We start from the raw sequence: 16,054 nt of genomic DNA on the forward strand, positions 1-16,054 counted from the left end.
GAGGCGTTTAAAGACTACATTTGTCCATTATTTATTTCTAAAGAAACACGAAAATGTATAAAAGGCTCCATTACCTTGTATCTTACGTTATGGCCCCGTAGAAGCAGTTTTTGTAAAAATAGGCTAACGACTGCGTCATAACCACGCGACTCTCTGTCGCACAGTAGAGAAATTACCGTATGGACAGGAGGAGAAGCTCGCGCGCAATCGGGGGGACGTGGAGGCAAAATGACAAAATAATTAATCAGAATACTTAGCAAAAGTTGCTCCTGCTCCTAGCTCATGGACACCTCCTACTCACGCTCTCCGTCTCTGCAAGTTTCGGAAGGGAATGATTCGGATTTCTCTTGGCACAGCTACTAGAAGACAGACAGGTTGCTCACGTCACATCTACGTCGTCAAGCTCAGTTTGAGTCTGCGCAGTACGCTCAGCCATCAGGAAGTGAGTGCTTCTAAGTGACTTCACTTTTCTCCGTTGAATCCAATGGGGTCGCTGTGTCCATTTCTTTTACTGTCTATGGTTGCTGTCTGGGTTGCACGAACGTTAAGGAAACATTCCATTTTATAGCCTAATCATTCACACATTATGAGAATGTTACTTTTGATTGTTCTCTGAACATTATGGATCATTAGCAACATTAGACAAATGTCCAATCGTTTCAGAAAAAAACAAAATTATCTCATAATTTATTCACCGTCAAGTCATCCTATAACTTTCTTCTTTTAGCCAAACACAATAGGAATTATATAAAAAATATCCTGGCTATTCCAAGCTTTATAATGGAGTGAATGGTACCATATTTTGAAACTCAAAAGACCAAATCCGTTAACTAAAATCACTGCTTCCGGTGACGGCCGTACGAGTCAAGTTCCGGCAGATGACTGAACTCTGTCGTTGGGTATGACGTAGGATGTAGGAGTAGGGTAAGCTTAGGTGAGAGTAGACGCCTCTAACCATAGACATCTCTATATAATATCTATGCCTCTAACGGTTCAAACAACCAGGGCTGGGCGACAAACTAAAGCTCCTCTTACATTTCTCTTCTGTTCAAATTCTCGTTCTAGACTTCTTCTAATTCTTGTTTTGTTTTGCTCCATCTTCGTGATACGTCATACGCCAGGTCAGAGGTCACTAACTCGACTCACGTACGGTCATTACCGGAAGCCAGTGATTATAGTTTATAAAGTTAGAAATATGGATTTTTTTTATATAGGCCTACAAAAAAACATGCTTCTCTTCAAAAGGCCTTTATTAACCCCTTGGAGCCGTATGGATTACTTTTATGATGGATGGATGGATGGATGGATGGAAGACTCATATACACCTATGGCTTGAGGGTGAGTAAATTATGGGATAATCTTCATTTTTGGGTGAACCCATTTTTCTGCACACAACACGTTAGGACAAGAGATGGCGCTGATCGACTGTTTCAATAAGGCTCTCCAGAATTCAGAACTCTATTGCTGATGAGCTGTAGATGGCGCAACTTGCAATGGTAAACGTTTAGCTTTCAATTCATCTACAGTTTCACCTCTAAACGAAGGCGATGACCGGTATAGTTAGCTATAAAAATCCATGTGCATAGACAATATTTGAATCATTTGATAATTATGTGGTCACACACATGATCTGACAATAACATAAGGAAATGGCACTAATTTTAGTAGTCCACGCCACACCACAAACCCTAGACGACAGCGGTGACTCACTGAAGGCAGCTTACATTAGAAATCTTCCACTTCTCTGTAACATTTCGCACATTGATGCGGTCGTATTTTAAAAGGAAGTGACTCAGGCTGAAGTTCCAAAAGTTTGCACGTCTCATTATAACAGCTTTGAGCAAACAGCAGAGATAGACACAGCAATCACAAGGAAACGGATATCACCTCTCTACATATCCTTCATACCGATAAGATGTAGGCGCCAGACTTGACTTGTCTTGAAAAAAAAAGAAGTACCTGTATCATTCACTGATTTTACATAGATAGATAGTGTGAGTGTGTGGGCATCTGGGTTCATCTCTTTGATAAAACAAGATTTGCTGTGATCTGTAAATTTGAATGTAAAAACCAAAGGTGTGATAAACTCAACAACACACTGCAATTGAAATGATCCAAGAAATCTGTGTACAAATAAGTTACTTTATTTAAATAGTCTGGTGTGAAAAACTACACCAATACTGTACATTTTAGAAGTGCATGTTTCCTCAGCAGATGAAACAAAGTCAGTTAACATTAGCCTTCTCACAGAAAACAGTCATTTTGTTGGATGAACAAAACATAAGTAGCTGGAAACGTAAACAGTTACTGGTCTAAAAAAATGTCAAGATTATAACAAGTTTAACCATAAACCAACAACAAGTGTGCTCAACTTTTGGTGAGAAATACATGAAATACAAGGTCAGGACCAGTCATGAGCTTCCATTTCTTCCTTTCATAATTTTCCTTTGTGATAAATGCTTCAATGAAGCAACTTAATGACAAATGGTACAAAGATACAGCAAAATACCATTCACCAACTACCCACTTCCAACCAGTGTCCTGCATTTGGACACCAAACGGCAAGGCAGTGGCATTTCTACCCTTGTAACAGAGAAATGAAACTGCATGTGCCATTCTTTAAAAAAAAATAAACTCTAATGGATTAATTTGTGTCACATCTGAATGAAAAAAGCAAGCAATGGATAACAAAACGTTTGGATTAATATTCTCACGAAGACTAGAATACTAACCCCTGTGCCCAGTCCCTTCCATTTATCACTATAGCAGTACTTGATCAAGTAGTTTTGATCATCACACTTCTCATTGCTGTAAAACACATGGCATAGTCCTTGTCTTGGCTTTTTAAAAATGATCCAATGTTGACAGCTCTTTTAATTATCTGGAATTCAGGTGATCCCTATAGCTAATACTAGTCAGTTGTCATTTTTCAGCAATATCTGAATTTATACTGTTGGTATATAATTTCTTAAAAAGAAAACCAACATGCACCTTTCCCAAACCATTTTACAGAATGGAAAGAAAAAAATAAAAAAAATAATAATCATAAGACCAGCTTATACTCAGGTTACACAGTTCATCCAATTTCTTCATAAAAGGATACTGTACATTCTAATTTAACATACTGTAAGGAAATAGTAAAAAAAAAACAACAATACATAGGGCAGCACGATTTGGGGGAAAACTCTAATTGCAATTTATCGGATAAAAATTAAACCATCTAGCTTTTATGGCAGGTGACCTTAAATCTCTTGTGTTGACAAGTCATTCCGCCATTTCGGTTTTATTTTGATTAATCGTGCAGCCCTACAGTAAAAGGACACTTTTAACAGAGTTGCTCTGCAATTTCCAGCAGTGGTAAACCAATTATTTTTGTTTTTCTCTGCGTGTAGTCCGAGGACATACTGTCCAACCCCTAAACAGACCAGTAATTCATAACACTGAAAAATCAGTTCAGTCAAACAACATATCAGTTTATATCCGGCCTCCCTTATTTCCACTTTAAACAAGCCAATAATTTCAGATTCTAACTGCTCAATCCCTAATAAATCACTATGAGTCTGACTCTTTAAAAAACCTCTCAAACTTGTCCAAGTACCCGGGTCGATGAGGGAGGAGGAAGTAATGTGTGCTGCTGACTTTCTTCCCATCTTCCATGATGGGCAGAATACAGGGGCTGCGAGGAGCCGGCAAGCCCTCACAGCTCTGCTTGTGTTGAGCCTTACTGACATACTCCGGATAGGGAGCAAAGCTCTGAGTAGGAGGCATTACCCCGTTGATGTAAATCGGGAGACTTTTTGGACTAATGGCACGTGGTATGCCCTGAAGGATGGGCTCCCTGGGTGGAACTTTAGGGGGTTTGTCCGTATCAAAGTCATCGGATGATGGCCGTCTGCTGTCCGTGCTCTCGCTGAGGCGAGCGCGGATTGGAGCGCGAGGTGGGACTTCGGGTTTCTCCTGCTGGAGGCCGTGGGGAGAATGGTGAAGGCCGGTTGGCCTGAAGTTGGTGGCCTTGAAGGATCCGGCAGGGCCGGAATGAGAGCGATGTAGCCGGCGTTGGTGTCTGTCTTGGTTCTGCGTTACTGCCTGCTCCCACTGAGGCTTCACCCCGCAAAGTTTCTGATGTTCCTGTAGCCCTTCGTAATACGCAAAGTTTATCTGACCGTTTCGCCGAAAACTGCGCCTCCCTGGCAAGCCGTACTGGAAGGATGAGGTTTTAGGCACCAGACACTGGCTCTCAGAGGTGCTGGAGAAAAACTCCACCTCATTGTCTTCTGCTTCATCAGAGGACAGGTCGCCTATGTCCGGGAGGGGCGGGAGGGGCTTAGTCGTTCTCCTGGGCGAACAAGGGGGTATGTGCTCATAAACAGACAGTTTTTGTAAGGATGGAACCACCTGGTCTCCCTCTGGTGGGTGGCACTGGGAGGAAAACAGCAGCTGTGTATGATTTGGAGTCTTGGGAGACAAACACGGAGGAGAACAGGAGCCAGACGTCCTTCCTATGAAGTAAAAATACAGAAAAGAAATGATCAACTACCGTATGACATACATGCTCAATGGTGTCATAAACATCATTTAAATTGTTATTTTTCAATGGCTCTATCTCTTGAGATGGATCTATCACCAGCCTCAACATAGGGAGCTTATCAAAGGATTCACTTATCAGACTTTCATACAACTTCCTATAACCTTCTGCGCTTCCTGAGAAACATCCGCATCATGCTCCAAGAACAGAGGGTGACCAGACTGTGATATAGCTGAATCTGATATAATTCAATATCACTACTCACTCACTTTCAAAGCCCACATTTGCAGAGTTTTGCTGATACATTCTCAAGCTGTAATCCATGGACTCCGAACCAAATCCAAAAAACAGCCTGCAAAACACAAAAATGGAAAGCGTCAAAATCTGGTGACTAGAGAAGAAGGTCTCTCATAATACACGAGTTGGTTGAGTTGAGGACTGCTTTCACACTCACTTATCCATGGTGTCGTGGTCATGGTGTTGATCCCAGTATGGTTGGGCTGTGGCCATAATGTTTAGAAGAGTGGAGGCTAGTTCAGGCCTGTGGGGGTCTCCACTATTCTTGATCCTGCAGAACTCATAATCCAGCCATGGGTAACCAAGACAGGACTTTTTGCGCTCCACTTTTCCGACAGCAATGGGAAAACCTGCATGGGGGAGGGGGATTATTAGGCCACTTTTTCAGTCATCTTAAAATGGTTATTGTTAATGCAACAGCTTTTTGGTGAGAAAGAAAGACACAGACATAATGACCATTACAAACTAAAAGTTAGTTACATGTTTCATTGTCCCTCCTGTAAACTTTAAGCTGTTTAATATACAGTACTGTTCAAAAGATTGGAGTTAGTAGGATTGCATTGAATTGATCAAAGGTGACAGTGAAGACTTACAAAAGATTTCTATTTCAAATACTTTCTTTTGAACGTTCTATTTAAAGAGTTCTGAAAAAATGGATCAGTTTCTACAAAAATATTAAACAGGACAACTGTTTTCAACATCGACAATAAATAAATAAAATGAAGTAGAAGAAAAAGAGGAGATTTATGAGCATCAAATCAGCATATTAAAATTATTTCTGAAAGATAATGTGACACTCAAGTCAAGTAATGGCTGCTGAAAATTCAGCTTTGCCATCACAGGAATAAATGATATTTTAAAATATAAATAATTATTTTAAATTGTAATTGTTTTTAATAATAATAAAAAAACAGCAGCCTTGGTGACCATAAGATATTTAAAAATACATAAAAATTAGTGCTGGGTAACGATAAATCGCGATTAATCGCATCCAAAATAAAAGTTTCTGTTTACTTAATATATGTGTGTGTACTGTGTATAATTATTTTGTATAGTATATATAAATACACACATATGCATGTATACATTTAAGAAAAGTGTTATTTATATATATAAAATTGTTTAAAATATATTTATATATAATGTATAAATATATACAGTATACATGAAAACATTTCATATATATATATATATATATATATATATATATATATATATATATATATATATATATATATATATATATATATATATATATATATATACAAACTTTTATTTTGGATGCAATTAATCATTGCCCAGCACTAATAATATAAAATATATATATATATATATATATATATATATATATAAAATTATTATTATTATTATTATTATCAGCAATAATAATAATATATAGCAATAAGGAACTATCACTCTTCAAGCCTTTGCAAGTAATCATTTGTGCGGACAAAAAGAATCTCCACTCGAAGCAATTAATGTCAATCTAAATCACCCATTTAAACAGGACAAAATCATTACAGAAAGAAAAATTATTGGAAGAAATGCAATTTCTTGTAAAAGCCACATGTGCCTTTAGATGAATATGCAGTCTTTCCATTGTTACGTGAAGGCACATGTAACAAACAGCTCAGCTATGAAGCTGCGGTGATGCAACAGTTCCTTAAGACATTACACCAAAACACAATAAAGCATCTGTGCTAGAAAACAAAACCATTCAGTGAGAAATGTGCTGGAATGCTTGGGCACAAGTCAGAATGTAATCAATGAAATACCCATGCAGGCTACATTATGCAACTTATCACATGCTCTGCCTCTGCTTTGCCTCAGTCAGAACCGTGAAAGGCAGAAACTAACAATCGTCAATTCTCCCAGTAAAGACCTCAATGCAGATGCGACGCTAAAGCATAAATGGTTCTTTGTGCGTTTGCGTTGGGGTGAGTGCCTGTGCATTTTCAACATCAGGCAGCTCTTATCCGTGAGGTTACAGCCCTGCCATAAAGGCATGAAAGAGGTGTGAGGTAGGAGGACGTCACCAGCAGGGCCTGGGAGAGGAGCCAGAGGACGCACTGGTCCACTACTCAGAGGAACACCATCAACATGCCAAATAGTACAGTGGTGCAAATTACATCTTAAAAAGTAACACTACAGAAGGACACAAAAATACAGCTTTCACTAGAAGATCCTATTTGAACAGAAGTAGTTATTCCTGAGGAGATAAATTCATGTTTTGCTGTCCAAACAAAGTCTGCATTTACTTTGGTTTAATAAAAAAATCTAAATAATAATAATAATAATAATAATAATATATACACAGTTACACACATATAATATTTTAATAATAATAATTGTATGTATATATATAAATGTATACTAACTACTGTATGATAGATAGATAGATAGATAGATAGATAGATAGATAGATAGATAGATAGATAGATAGATAGATAGATATAAATGTATACTAACTACTGTATGACTACTATATGCTGATTCTTCCATCCTGAATGGTGTTTGCACATAGACACATTTTTGTATGGTGTTTGTACACATTTTTTCCATTCAATTATTTTGATACATCACCTTACCTCACCTTAATTAATTTTTTCTCTTAATTATGTAATTACGTAATAATATATGCAATAATATATCATTAACGCCTAGAAGACAACACTCCCTCTTCAGTAATTATTAACTAGAGATCCTAATCCCCTCCAAATTAGTAGGCCTGCTACATGGCAAGCTATAAGCAACAAAGATGAACGCCTACGGGGGGAATAAAAATACGAACAGAAAATATATAGGCAGGCCAGCCTACAGAAAAAGCAGGATCATCTGGAGCACGAGGTTGTCAGGCGCACTCGCGAACAGGAGATGAATTACTACAGAAGACGTGCAAGAGCTCAGACATCTGTAAATGATAAACTAGGTTACTACTACACGGCACAGATCGTACTCAACTGGTTGTTGTTGTCTTGTAAGCAGTTATAATGAGTGACGCAGGGCCGCTTGTAAAGTACGAAATTACAGTTCTAATAAGATCCTTCTGATATATGGACAGTTTTCTACATATATTTCAACACACCCACTGACAAACCCTTTCTGACTCAGGTGCGACTCATCTCATATCCCGGTCCAAAGAACAACTATAAGCCTATAAGGAGTTGTGAATTACACTTCATAATTTGACATATTTCTCTGAAACGTGAACAAAACATAAGTAACTTCAAAATACTTAAAGCTACTTACCGGTTAAATGTTTCGTAGGGTTTGTGTTTATTGCTCTCTTATGTCCAGTATAACTAAACGAGTGCTGTTAGTAATCCAAGCGTATCTTTGTAAAACATTCACCACAATTTATTATTAAACAAAACGCACGTGTGGTAGAAGATGCTACAGCTCAACAACTTATCGCTCTCATCATGGAAAGCTGAGAGCTGGGAACTATTTATAAGGACTGATTACGTCAGACCATAGGCGCCGCCCACTGTCTTAAAGGGGCCGTTTAGTGCGACCTTGTGACATGCAACACCTCTCAGATATGTACTAAATTATTTAATACGTAGAAAGATTCCCTGTATTGAAAAATTATTCTAAAACCAAATTTCAGTCTCGCATGATAATAATATAAATTGCCAAATAGTCTTTGAGATAAGCTAGCATTACTGCTATTTACATTCTGTTGCATGTTGCGGTGGCTCAATTTATTATAATCGACTTTGAGCTTGTTTATTTAATAAAGCCCAAATATGGGCAGTTTTTTGTGGGATCATTTCCAGAAATACAATTGCGTAACACAAAATGACCGCTTGGTCATTATTCAGTGTGAAATATCAGATGTTTCTCTCTATAATTTTGGGTTGTGTTAAGATGAGCAAGATAAACAGCTCCTATTTCCAACTATTTGCTGACATATTTCATTTTTGTTCATTTTTTAAAACCTATGATTCAAATGAACTGTCATGATGAATAACCATTAAAGAATGAATTTAAAGATTTTTCTGCCGATCAATTCTTCACTACTCGTGAGAGATAGTCGTCGATGAAACTGTGAAACTTTTTAGTTACGTTTGGTCATAAACATTTATTTCCAGAAAGATGCAGTTCTTCACATAAATCAGATCAATTATATTAAGAAATGTGAGGTATGCAAAAACTCACTCCACTTTTGGTGAGGCAAGCCACTTATTCTGCAAATGTTTAGTCAGACCACGTCACTTATTTTTCTAGCAAGATCTGGAAACACTGCTCACATCCAAACCGCTGTACGGATGTTTCTTTAAACTCTCCACATGCACAGGCTGCAGTAGGGAGGAACACGTGGGCATGTCTAGCTGTCATAGCATGTGGGCGTAGAAAGTGGGAGTGTGAGGGTGGAATATTCTGTGGAGGTTCGGTTGCACGTTTCCGCTGGATCTCTCTTCCATATGGAGATGTGTGGTTTTGAATCACTGCTCTAGTACGCAAACAACTCTTGAGTCTGAGGCTACAAAAAGGGTTATACTAACGTGTGATGAATCACGTCCACTGAAGTCACAGAAGGCTTTACATAACCCATTAATAAGATTGAATAAAACATTCAGACTCAGACTTCACTCTGAACTGAAGTGTGGATGAATAACTCATTCTGACAAATCATGTATGGGAAACAGAGTCACAATCATTGCTAATAAGAAATACAGCATGCTAACTTAACAGATGAATGTTTGAAGCGTAAATGATTGTGGATAAACACCCCCCTCAGCAGCCAGCAAGTTGATGTGCTGTGCTGTTTGTGTCCCTGGAGCCTGTGATGATTGTTGAGAGAGGCTGGAGCCACAGGGGGACTGAACTCCCAGGGAGAGGGTCAACTCATTTCCTGTCCCTGGTCCCACACAGCTGCTGGTGTCATGCATCCCATGTGAACAGCGTCCTTAGATAACTATATCAAAGTTGACCCACAATTCTTCCAGGAATGTTTCTGTATAATAATATCATTGTTTACAGGCAATCTCTATAAAGATGACATAATTCATCACTGCCTTCTGTGATAGGAAGTTTATAACATTTAAAATAAGGAAGGTGACAGGAAATCTAAAATACATATTTACTCTTTCGTTGTTTCATTGTATGTGATGCCATTTCTTTTTTAATTCGATTTGAACACATTGAAGTTTGAACTGTGAATGTTTTGAAATTATCTAATTGGGAACTGATTGTTATACTCAACGTGATTGTAAAAATGACACATAATCTCTCATAATCATCTAAATAAACAGCAAATGATTATGGTTTTAGCTATCAGTGTCACAAAATAGGCAATAAGTCAACACAGGGCAGATAATCCAAAAAGACAACAGGGCAGAAAAACACAGGCAAACCCAAGAAACCAGGCAAAAAGGCAAACCCAAAACATGGCTACCCAGAGGACACGCACTCAGAAATGCAGTGTGACACTTTCAAGGCTGGGCAAAGAATGATCGAAAAATCAGAACTTAAATAGACAGGCATTAACAAGATAATGAGACACAGGTGTAAGTAACCAAACATAATAAGTCCAGGCAGCGATATTTTTTTCCCCAGGATGGTAGGGGAAGACTCATGAATATTCATTAGGGAAGTCATCCCTGATTGGTCTGATGACCTACCCCTAACCCTACCCCTAAACCTACCCGTCACTGGGGGTCTTATGACCTCCCTAACCCCGCCCCTAAACCTACCCATCACTGGGGTTAAGACCAATCAGGGATGACTTCCCCAATGAATATTCATGAGTCTTCCCCTACCATCCTGGGAAAAAAAAAATCGTGTCCAGGCAATGGGTTATAGCCTAGGAGTCAGGAGGAGTGCCCTCTGGTGGAGATTATGGGCACTCAGGAAGGATTGAACTAAAAATATTGCTAAAATCAGTGGCTGCATCCGAAATCGCATACTTCCCTATAGGCGAAAAACAGTATGTGACAAAACAAGTATGTCTGAAATCACAGTACTCATAAAAGAGTAACTTCCGGCACAATTCTGAAGTGTGCATTCGATGGACACTTTACAATCCCACGAGGCCATGGAAGAGGCCTCAGCCATTCATTACATTTATGAATGGCAGTGAAGCGACGTAACTGACGCTGGTAGGTCACATGATAATGACAACATGGCGAATATGTCCGGATTATTACATTCATACTACATACATTCATACTATATAGAACATACTTTTTTAGCGGTCATCAAGTAAATACTTGTTCAAAATAAGTACCTAAGAGAGTATGCGATTTCGGACGGAGCCAGTGACTATAACTATAACAAGCAGTCTTTGTTGTCATCAGTGTTATTTTTGTACTATTTATATACTGTAGCAGTATTTTAAAATATATTTTTAATTAGTTTTTATTCTTATATTTAATTTTAGGTTTAGTAATTTTGTTATGTGCATTTTTATTACTTTTTTATATATATATTTTCATGTAGATTTAATTTATTTTATTTTATTTTTAGTAATTTTAGTATTTTAACTTAAAATTTACACTGTATTCCAAATTATGATGCAAGTGACATATCAGGATTTTAGTACAATAAGCATTCAGATTTTAGTTTTTTTTTTCAAAGAAAGTGTTTGTTTGTTTGTTTTATTTCTCATTTATTTTTAATATATTTTTATCTTATATTTTTAAGATAACTTCAATCTCAGACAGGTTTAAGTAGTTTGTCAGGTCTTATGTAAATGGAAAGAGGTTGTTCCACATTATTAAGCAAGTCACAGTTCTCATGCCACATGCAAAAGATCTTTCTGAAGATGAAAAGCATGAAATGGTGCAGTGTCTTGCAAAAGGCATAAAAAATTATAGTTTGCCAAAACTGAGTAGAGATTTTCGATTTGTGATTGTCAAAAGATTTGTGAGTGCACAGAAGAACCTGGTCAGATAAAGGCTTGTTAAGGGATTTACATAAGAAAACCTGGCAAACTACTTAACAAACTGGTCTGAGATTGATAGTTATCTAAAAAGATATGAGAAATAAAACAAAACAAAAACTCACATCTGAATGTTTACTAAAATCCCACTGATATGTCACTTGCATAATTCTTTCCATTATAGTTGCCAAGGATTTTCATCTAATATTTACAGCTTTATTTATTTTATTTCAGCTTTATTTCAATTACTGAAAACTATTTTTAATAGTTTAAGTTAACAATAACAACACTGGCTGTAATGTAAGCATATAAATCTGAAATCGCATAATATAACCTTGCTAGCAGTTGTGAACAGAATCCATCATCATACTCTTGAGATTTAACCAACTTCCTGTGAAAGCCGTGAACAATAGGCACCCCGTGGGCCTTCTAACAACCCCAAAATCAGCCTTGAGAAACAGCTTATCTGGAATATTGGGCCTTTCTGGAAATGAGTTGTGGGTGTGTGGTCAAAATGAAGTGCTCCCAGGTAGGCGAACACAGTGCAGAGTAATATCTGAAAACCACAAAGTGTTTCTACAGGAACTCTATATATGAATGCTATTATCTCCTGATGCAAAATACCAAATGTTTCCACTATTTTAGCCATGCTTATCTGAATCATATTGCATACATTTGGTGTACACACGGAGGAATTACATGCAAGGCAAGGCAAATGTTTTACAAGGATGATTGCTTTCGGTGCATGTTTTGTCGATTCACAGAGTGCTTCCCTTGACGTACACATGCATTTCACCCTCTGTTCTGGATGTTCCGGCTGAGTTCTCCACAACATGAATGATGGCAGCTTGAGAATCCTTTGCGTGTTCTCTAGAGAGCAATAGAAAAAGGAACAGCCCGGTGACTGATAGTATTTCCTCTGTCCTGATTATGTGCTCTTTATCTCTAAGAGCAATAGAGGAAAACAACTGAATGGAAATGACATTAGAGCACAGGAGGAGATCTCTGCAAATGAGATGCGCAAAATAAATGTTTTATTGCTATTAATGCTTAGTTGTTGGTTGCAAAAGACTTTGTTTGGTAGTCTGTCAAATATACCATCACCTTTTTTTTTTTCTTACCCCTTTTACATGATCGACTTGAGTTAGTTTAGGTGGAGGAACCTGACAGGGCTGTTGAGTAGCTTTCTCTCTTGTTGTTTTAATGGGTCACGGAGGCTCAGATCACCCACTGCATTTTTTCTTATGAGTAAGTCTCTTTGTAACCAAGTGCACCAGTGAGCTTCACTGGAAAGGCAGGGTCATGCAAACACACTGGCTGCCCCTGTCACTCCATAGCACCACTGTACTGTGGACACACACACACAATATACAGAATCTAATGAAAGGAGGTCGAATAACTGAGAAATTCAATAATGCCCTTAGATGGATCCACAATTTCCTACTCAGAATATGATCATGACTATAGAGCCTTATTGTGTTATACGCAACTGTTCAAAATGAAATGAATACTTTTAATCAGCAAGGCTGCATTACATTTATCAAAAGTGACAGTAAAGACATTTACAAAGTCACAAAAGATTTCTATTTCAAATAAATGCTGTTATTTTTAACTTTCTATTCATTGAAGAATCCTGAAAAATTGCATCACGGTTTCCTCAAAAATATTAAGCAGCACAGCTGTTTTCAGCATTGATAATAATCAGAAATGTTGCTTGAGCAGCAAATCAGCATATTAGAATGATTTCTTAAAGATCACGTGACTGAAGACTGGAGTAATGAAGCTTCGTCATCACTGGAATAAATTACATTTATTTTAAATTCGATTGAGATTTAACAATATTACTGATTGTACCTTGGTGAGCATACAAGAGACTTTACAAAACCCAAATTTTGCACAGTATAAGTATACATAAATAACATACTTGTATATTATTATTTATACATATACAGTTGATTGTTAATTCATTTTCTTTTAAAATAACTTGAAATGTTAAAAACCCGTATTAGGATCAATGCTGTAAAAGTATTACTCATTTCATTAATGAACAAAACAGCCCCACTTTTCGGATATGTTGTAAGACAAATCCCAAAGTTGGACATTTAAATAGTCCCAAAGGTTGATTTGGAAATATTTGCATTTCATCATGTTCTGTGTATTGAACAAAGGTTGTTGGGATGTGTCAGGCTGCCACGTGCAAACCGCGCAAAACTCCAACGACCAACAAAAAACGTGAAACACATGACAACATATTGTTAGGCTTGTAAGATTTAATGAAAAGGACGTTTAAATCTACACAGGAATTTCTTCAATAAATGAGCAGGTTTACTTGCGAGGAGGATCAGTTTCCTCTGAGTCACTCGAACGTGACCTTGAGCAGCGAGAGCAGCTGCGGCGACAGTAAGTGCGGCACTATCAACCACAAGCAGGACCAAAGAGCAAACGGAAGTATAGATGTGTATTTTTATACCAAAGCAGCTGCTCATACTAAAAAAAGTGGTTGTATTATAGATAACAAAAACATGAGGCAAAATGCTTATCTGTTGCCCCTTTCATTAAAGCACTTTAGCTTGCAAAAATCACAACGGCCACTCTCAAGAGGAGTCTGGGACAAACACACACACACACACAAACACTGAGCTCCAGTCACAGGAACACAAGGGCATCCATTCTCAAGTCACGCACACTTTCCCAGGATGCTAAGGGAACTGAGACAAAGGGAGTCATTTAATTGAATAAGTGTGCTAGGAAGTAGCAAATGATTTGAGGACAAAAAACAAATGATTTCATGGTAACAGAAACTATGAAAGGCCATTTAGGCATGAGCGTAGAAAAGAAAGAGGTAATTACTGCTGTTTGCCTGGGATACGGCAATAGAAGGACGGGTCACTCAATTACCCGTGGTCCTAGGCAACAGAGGGGCCGTGAGGTTTGCTCACCCAGAGGGGAGGTTTCCGCAGTGCATTGTGAAGAAAAGACCAGCACATTAATCTCCTCGAAAAGTGCCTTTTGTCTTTAGGCTGAGCTCCAGAGACTCAAACTCAGAGAGGAATACAAAAGAGGCAGATCTAGAGGAATAAGAAGAGAGAACAAACTCCTTGGATCATTTATAAGGAATTTGGTTACTTGGGGCGTGTGTTTTGACTGCTAAAAAGCATTCGTTTTATAGTGTAAAACATTGAGATTAATGTCGTGCTTTTAAGGACGTGGCATCACCAGGTCACCACTTCAAAAATGTGCACATAAAATAAAAAAAAATACCACAGAAAACATTAAAATGACCTGATATATTGTCACCCTTCATGACCAGTGTGGGGCAACAACTCAGCTAAGTTCTATCTGATGTTGAAAAGGCAGAAATAATAAGAAACACATACCGTTTGTGTTTATTTTAATGAACTTTTAAAGGAAATTAATAACATTCAGCAAGGATGCATGAAACTGATCAAGTGGCAGTAAAGACAAAAGTAGTAAAACATGGTGTAAACGATTTTTGGTAACACTTTAGTTAAGAGTCCAATTCTCACTTTTAACTGTTGCTTATTAGCATGCATCTCAGATAGCAAATGACATCTGGCCCAGTTGTGGCCCACATCTCCCACATTCTTGTGGCCCACGACCGCATAGAATGACGGCGATGACTCAACCTGAGTGTGGCTGGCAATACCATATACAGTGCAATGCATAAGTGAATACACCCATGCTAAAGTTGACTAAAAAGAGGAATAAAAAATCATATTTTGGAAATTGAACTTAATGCCTTAATTTAAAAAATTAGGAAAAATCCAACCTTTAAGGACACCAATTTTCTTTGTGAATGAATAATGTATCGTAAATAAATAAATGTTCTTCCTTAAAATACATGGTGCATAAGTGAGTACACCCCTATGTTAAATTCCCATAGAGGCAGGCATATTTTTATTTTTAAGTATTTAAAAAAAAAAATTTTTTAGGATACTATGCATCCTGATAAAGTTCCCTTGGCCTTTGGAATTAAAATAGCCCCACATCGTCACATAGCCTTCACCATACCTAGAGATTGGCATGATTTTATTTCAGTTAGCCTAAAAGCTAGTTTGATTTGCATTGAGAGATGATCTTATGGAAAGTACCCCATGCCAATCTCTAGGTATGGTGAAGGCTATGAGATGATGTGGGGCTATTTTAATTCCAAAGGCCAAGGGAACTTTATCAGGATGCATAGTATCCTAAATTTTTTTTTTTTTTATACTTAAAAATAAAAATCTGCCTGCCTCTATGGGAATTTAACATAGGGGTGTACTCACTTATGCACCATGTATTTTAAGGAAGAACATTTATTTATTTACGATACATTATTCATTCAC

The 16,054-nt window shown here is 37.6% G+C and overlaps 1 protein-coding gene across 3 annotated transcripts; it reads right to left on the bottom strand.

Annotated features, from left to right (window-relative positions):
* Positions 1 to 2,122: 2,122 nt before the first annotated feature.
* errfi1b (ERBB receptor feedback inhibitor 1b) lies at positions 2,123 to 8,246 on the bottom strand. Of its 3 annotated transcripts, none has more exons than XM_084427312.1 (4): positions 8,072 to 8,246; positions 4,980 to 5,172; positions 4,795 to 4,877; positions 2,123 to 4,499 (listed from the first exon to the last, which is right to left on the bottom strand). In XM_084427312.1, the coding sequence occupies exons 2-4, from the start codon at positions 5,033 to 5,035 to the stop codon at positions 3,553 to 3,555; spliced, it is 1,086 nt and encodes a 361-aa protein (XP_084283438.1). In that variant the 5' UTR covers positions 5,036 to 5,172; positions 8,072 to 8,246; the 3' UTR covers positions 2,123 to 3,552. The 3 variants fall into 3 exon arrangements, with proteins under 3 accessions (XP_084283438.1, XP_084283439.1, XP_084283440.1); XM_084427313.1 differs by having other exon boundaries at positions 4,791 to 4,877; positions 8,072 to 8,244; XM_084427314.1 differs by lacking the exon at positions 8,072 to 8,246 and having other exon boundaries at positions 4,980 to 5,203.
* Positions 8,247 to 16,054: the final 7,808 nt, after the last annotated feature.

This window comes from Rutilus rutilus (assembly GCF_951802725.1).
Source record: "Rutilus rutilus genome assembly, chromosome: 13".
Classification (NCBI taxonomy): domain Eukaryota; kingdom Metazoa; phylum Chordata; class Actinopteri; order Cypriniformes; family Leuciscidae; genus Rutilus; species Rutilus rutilus.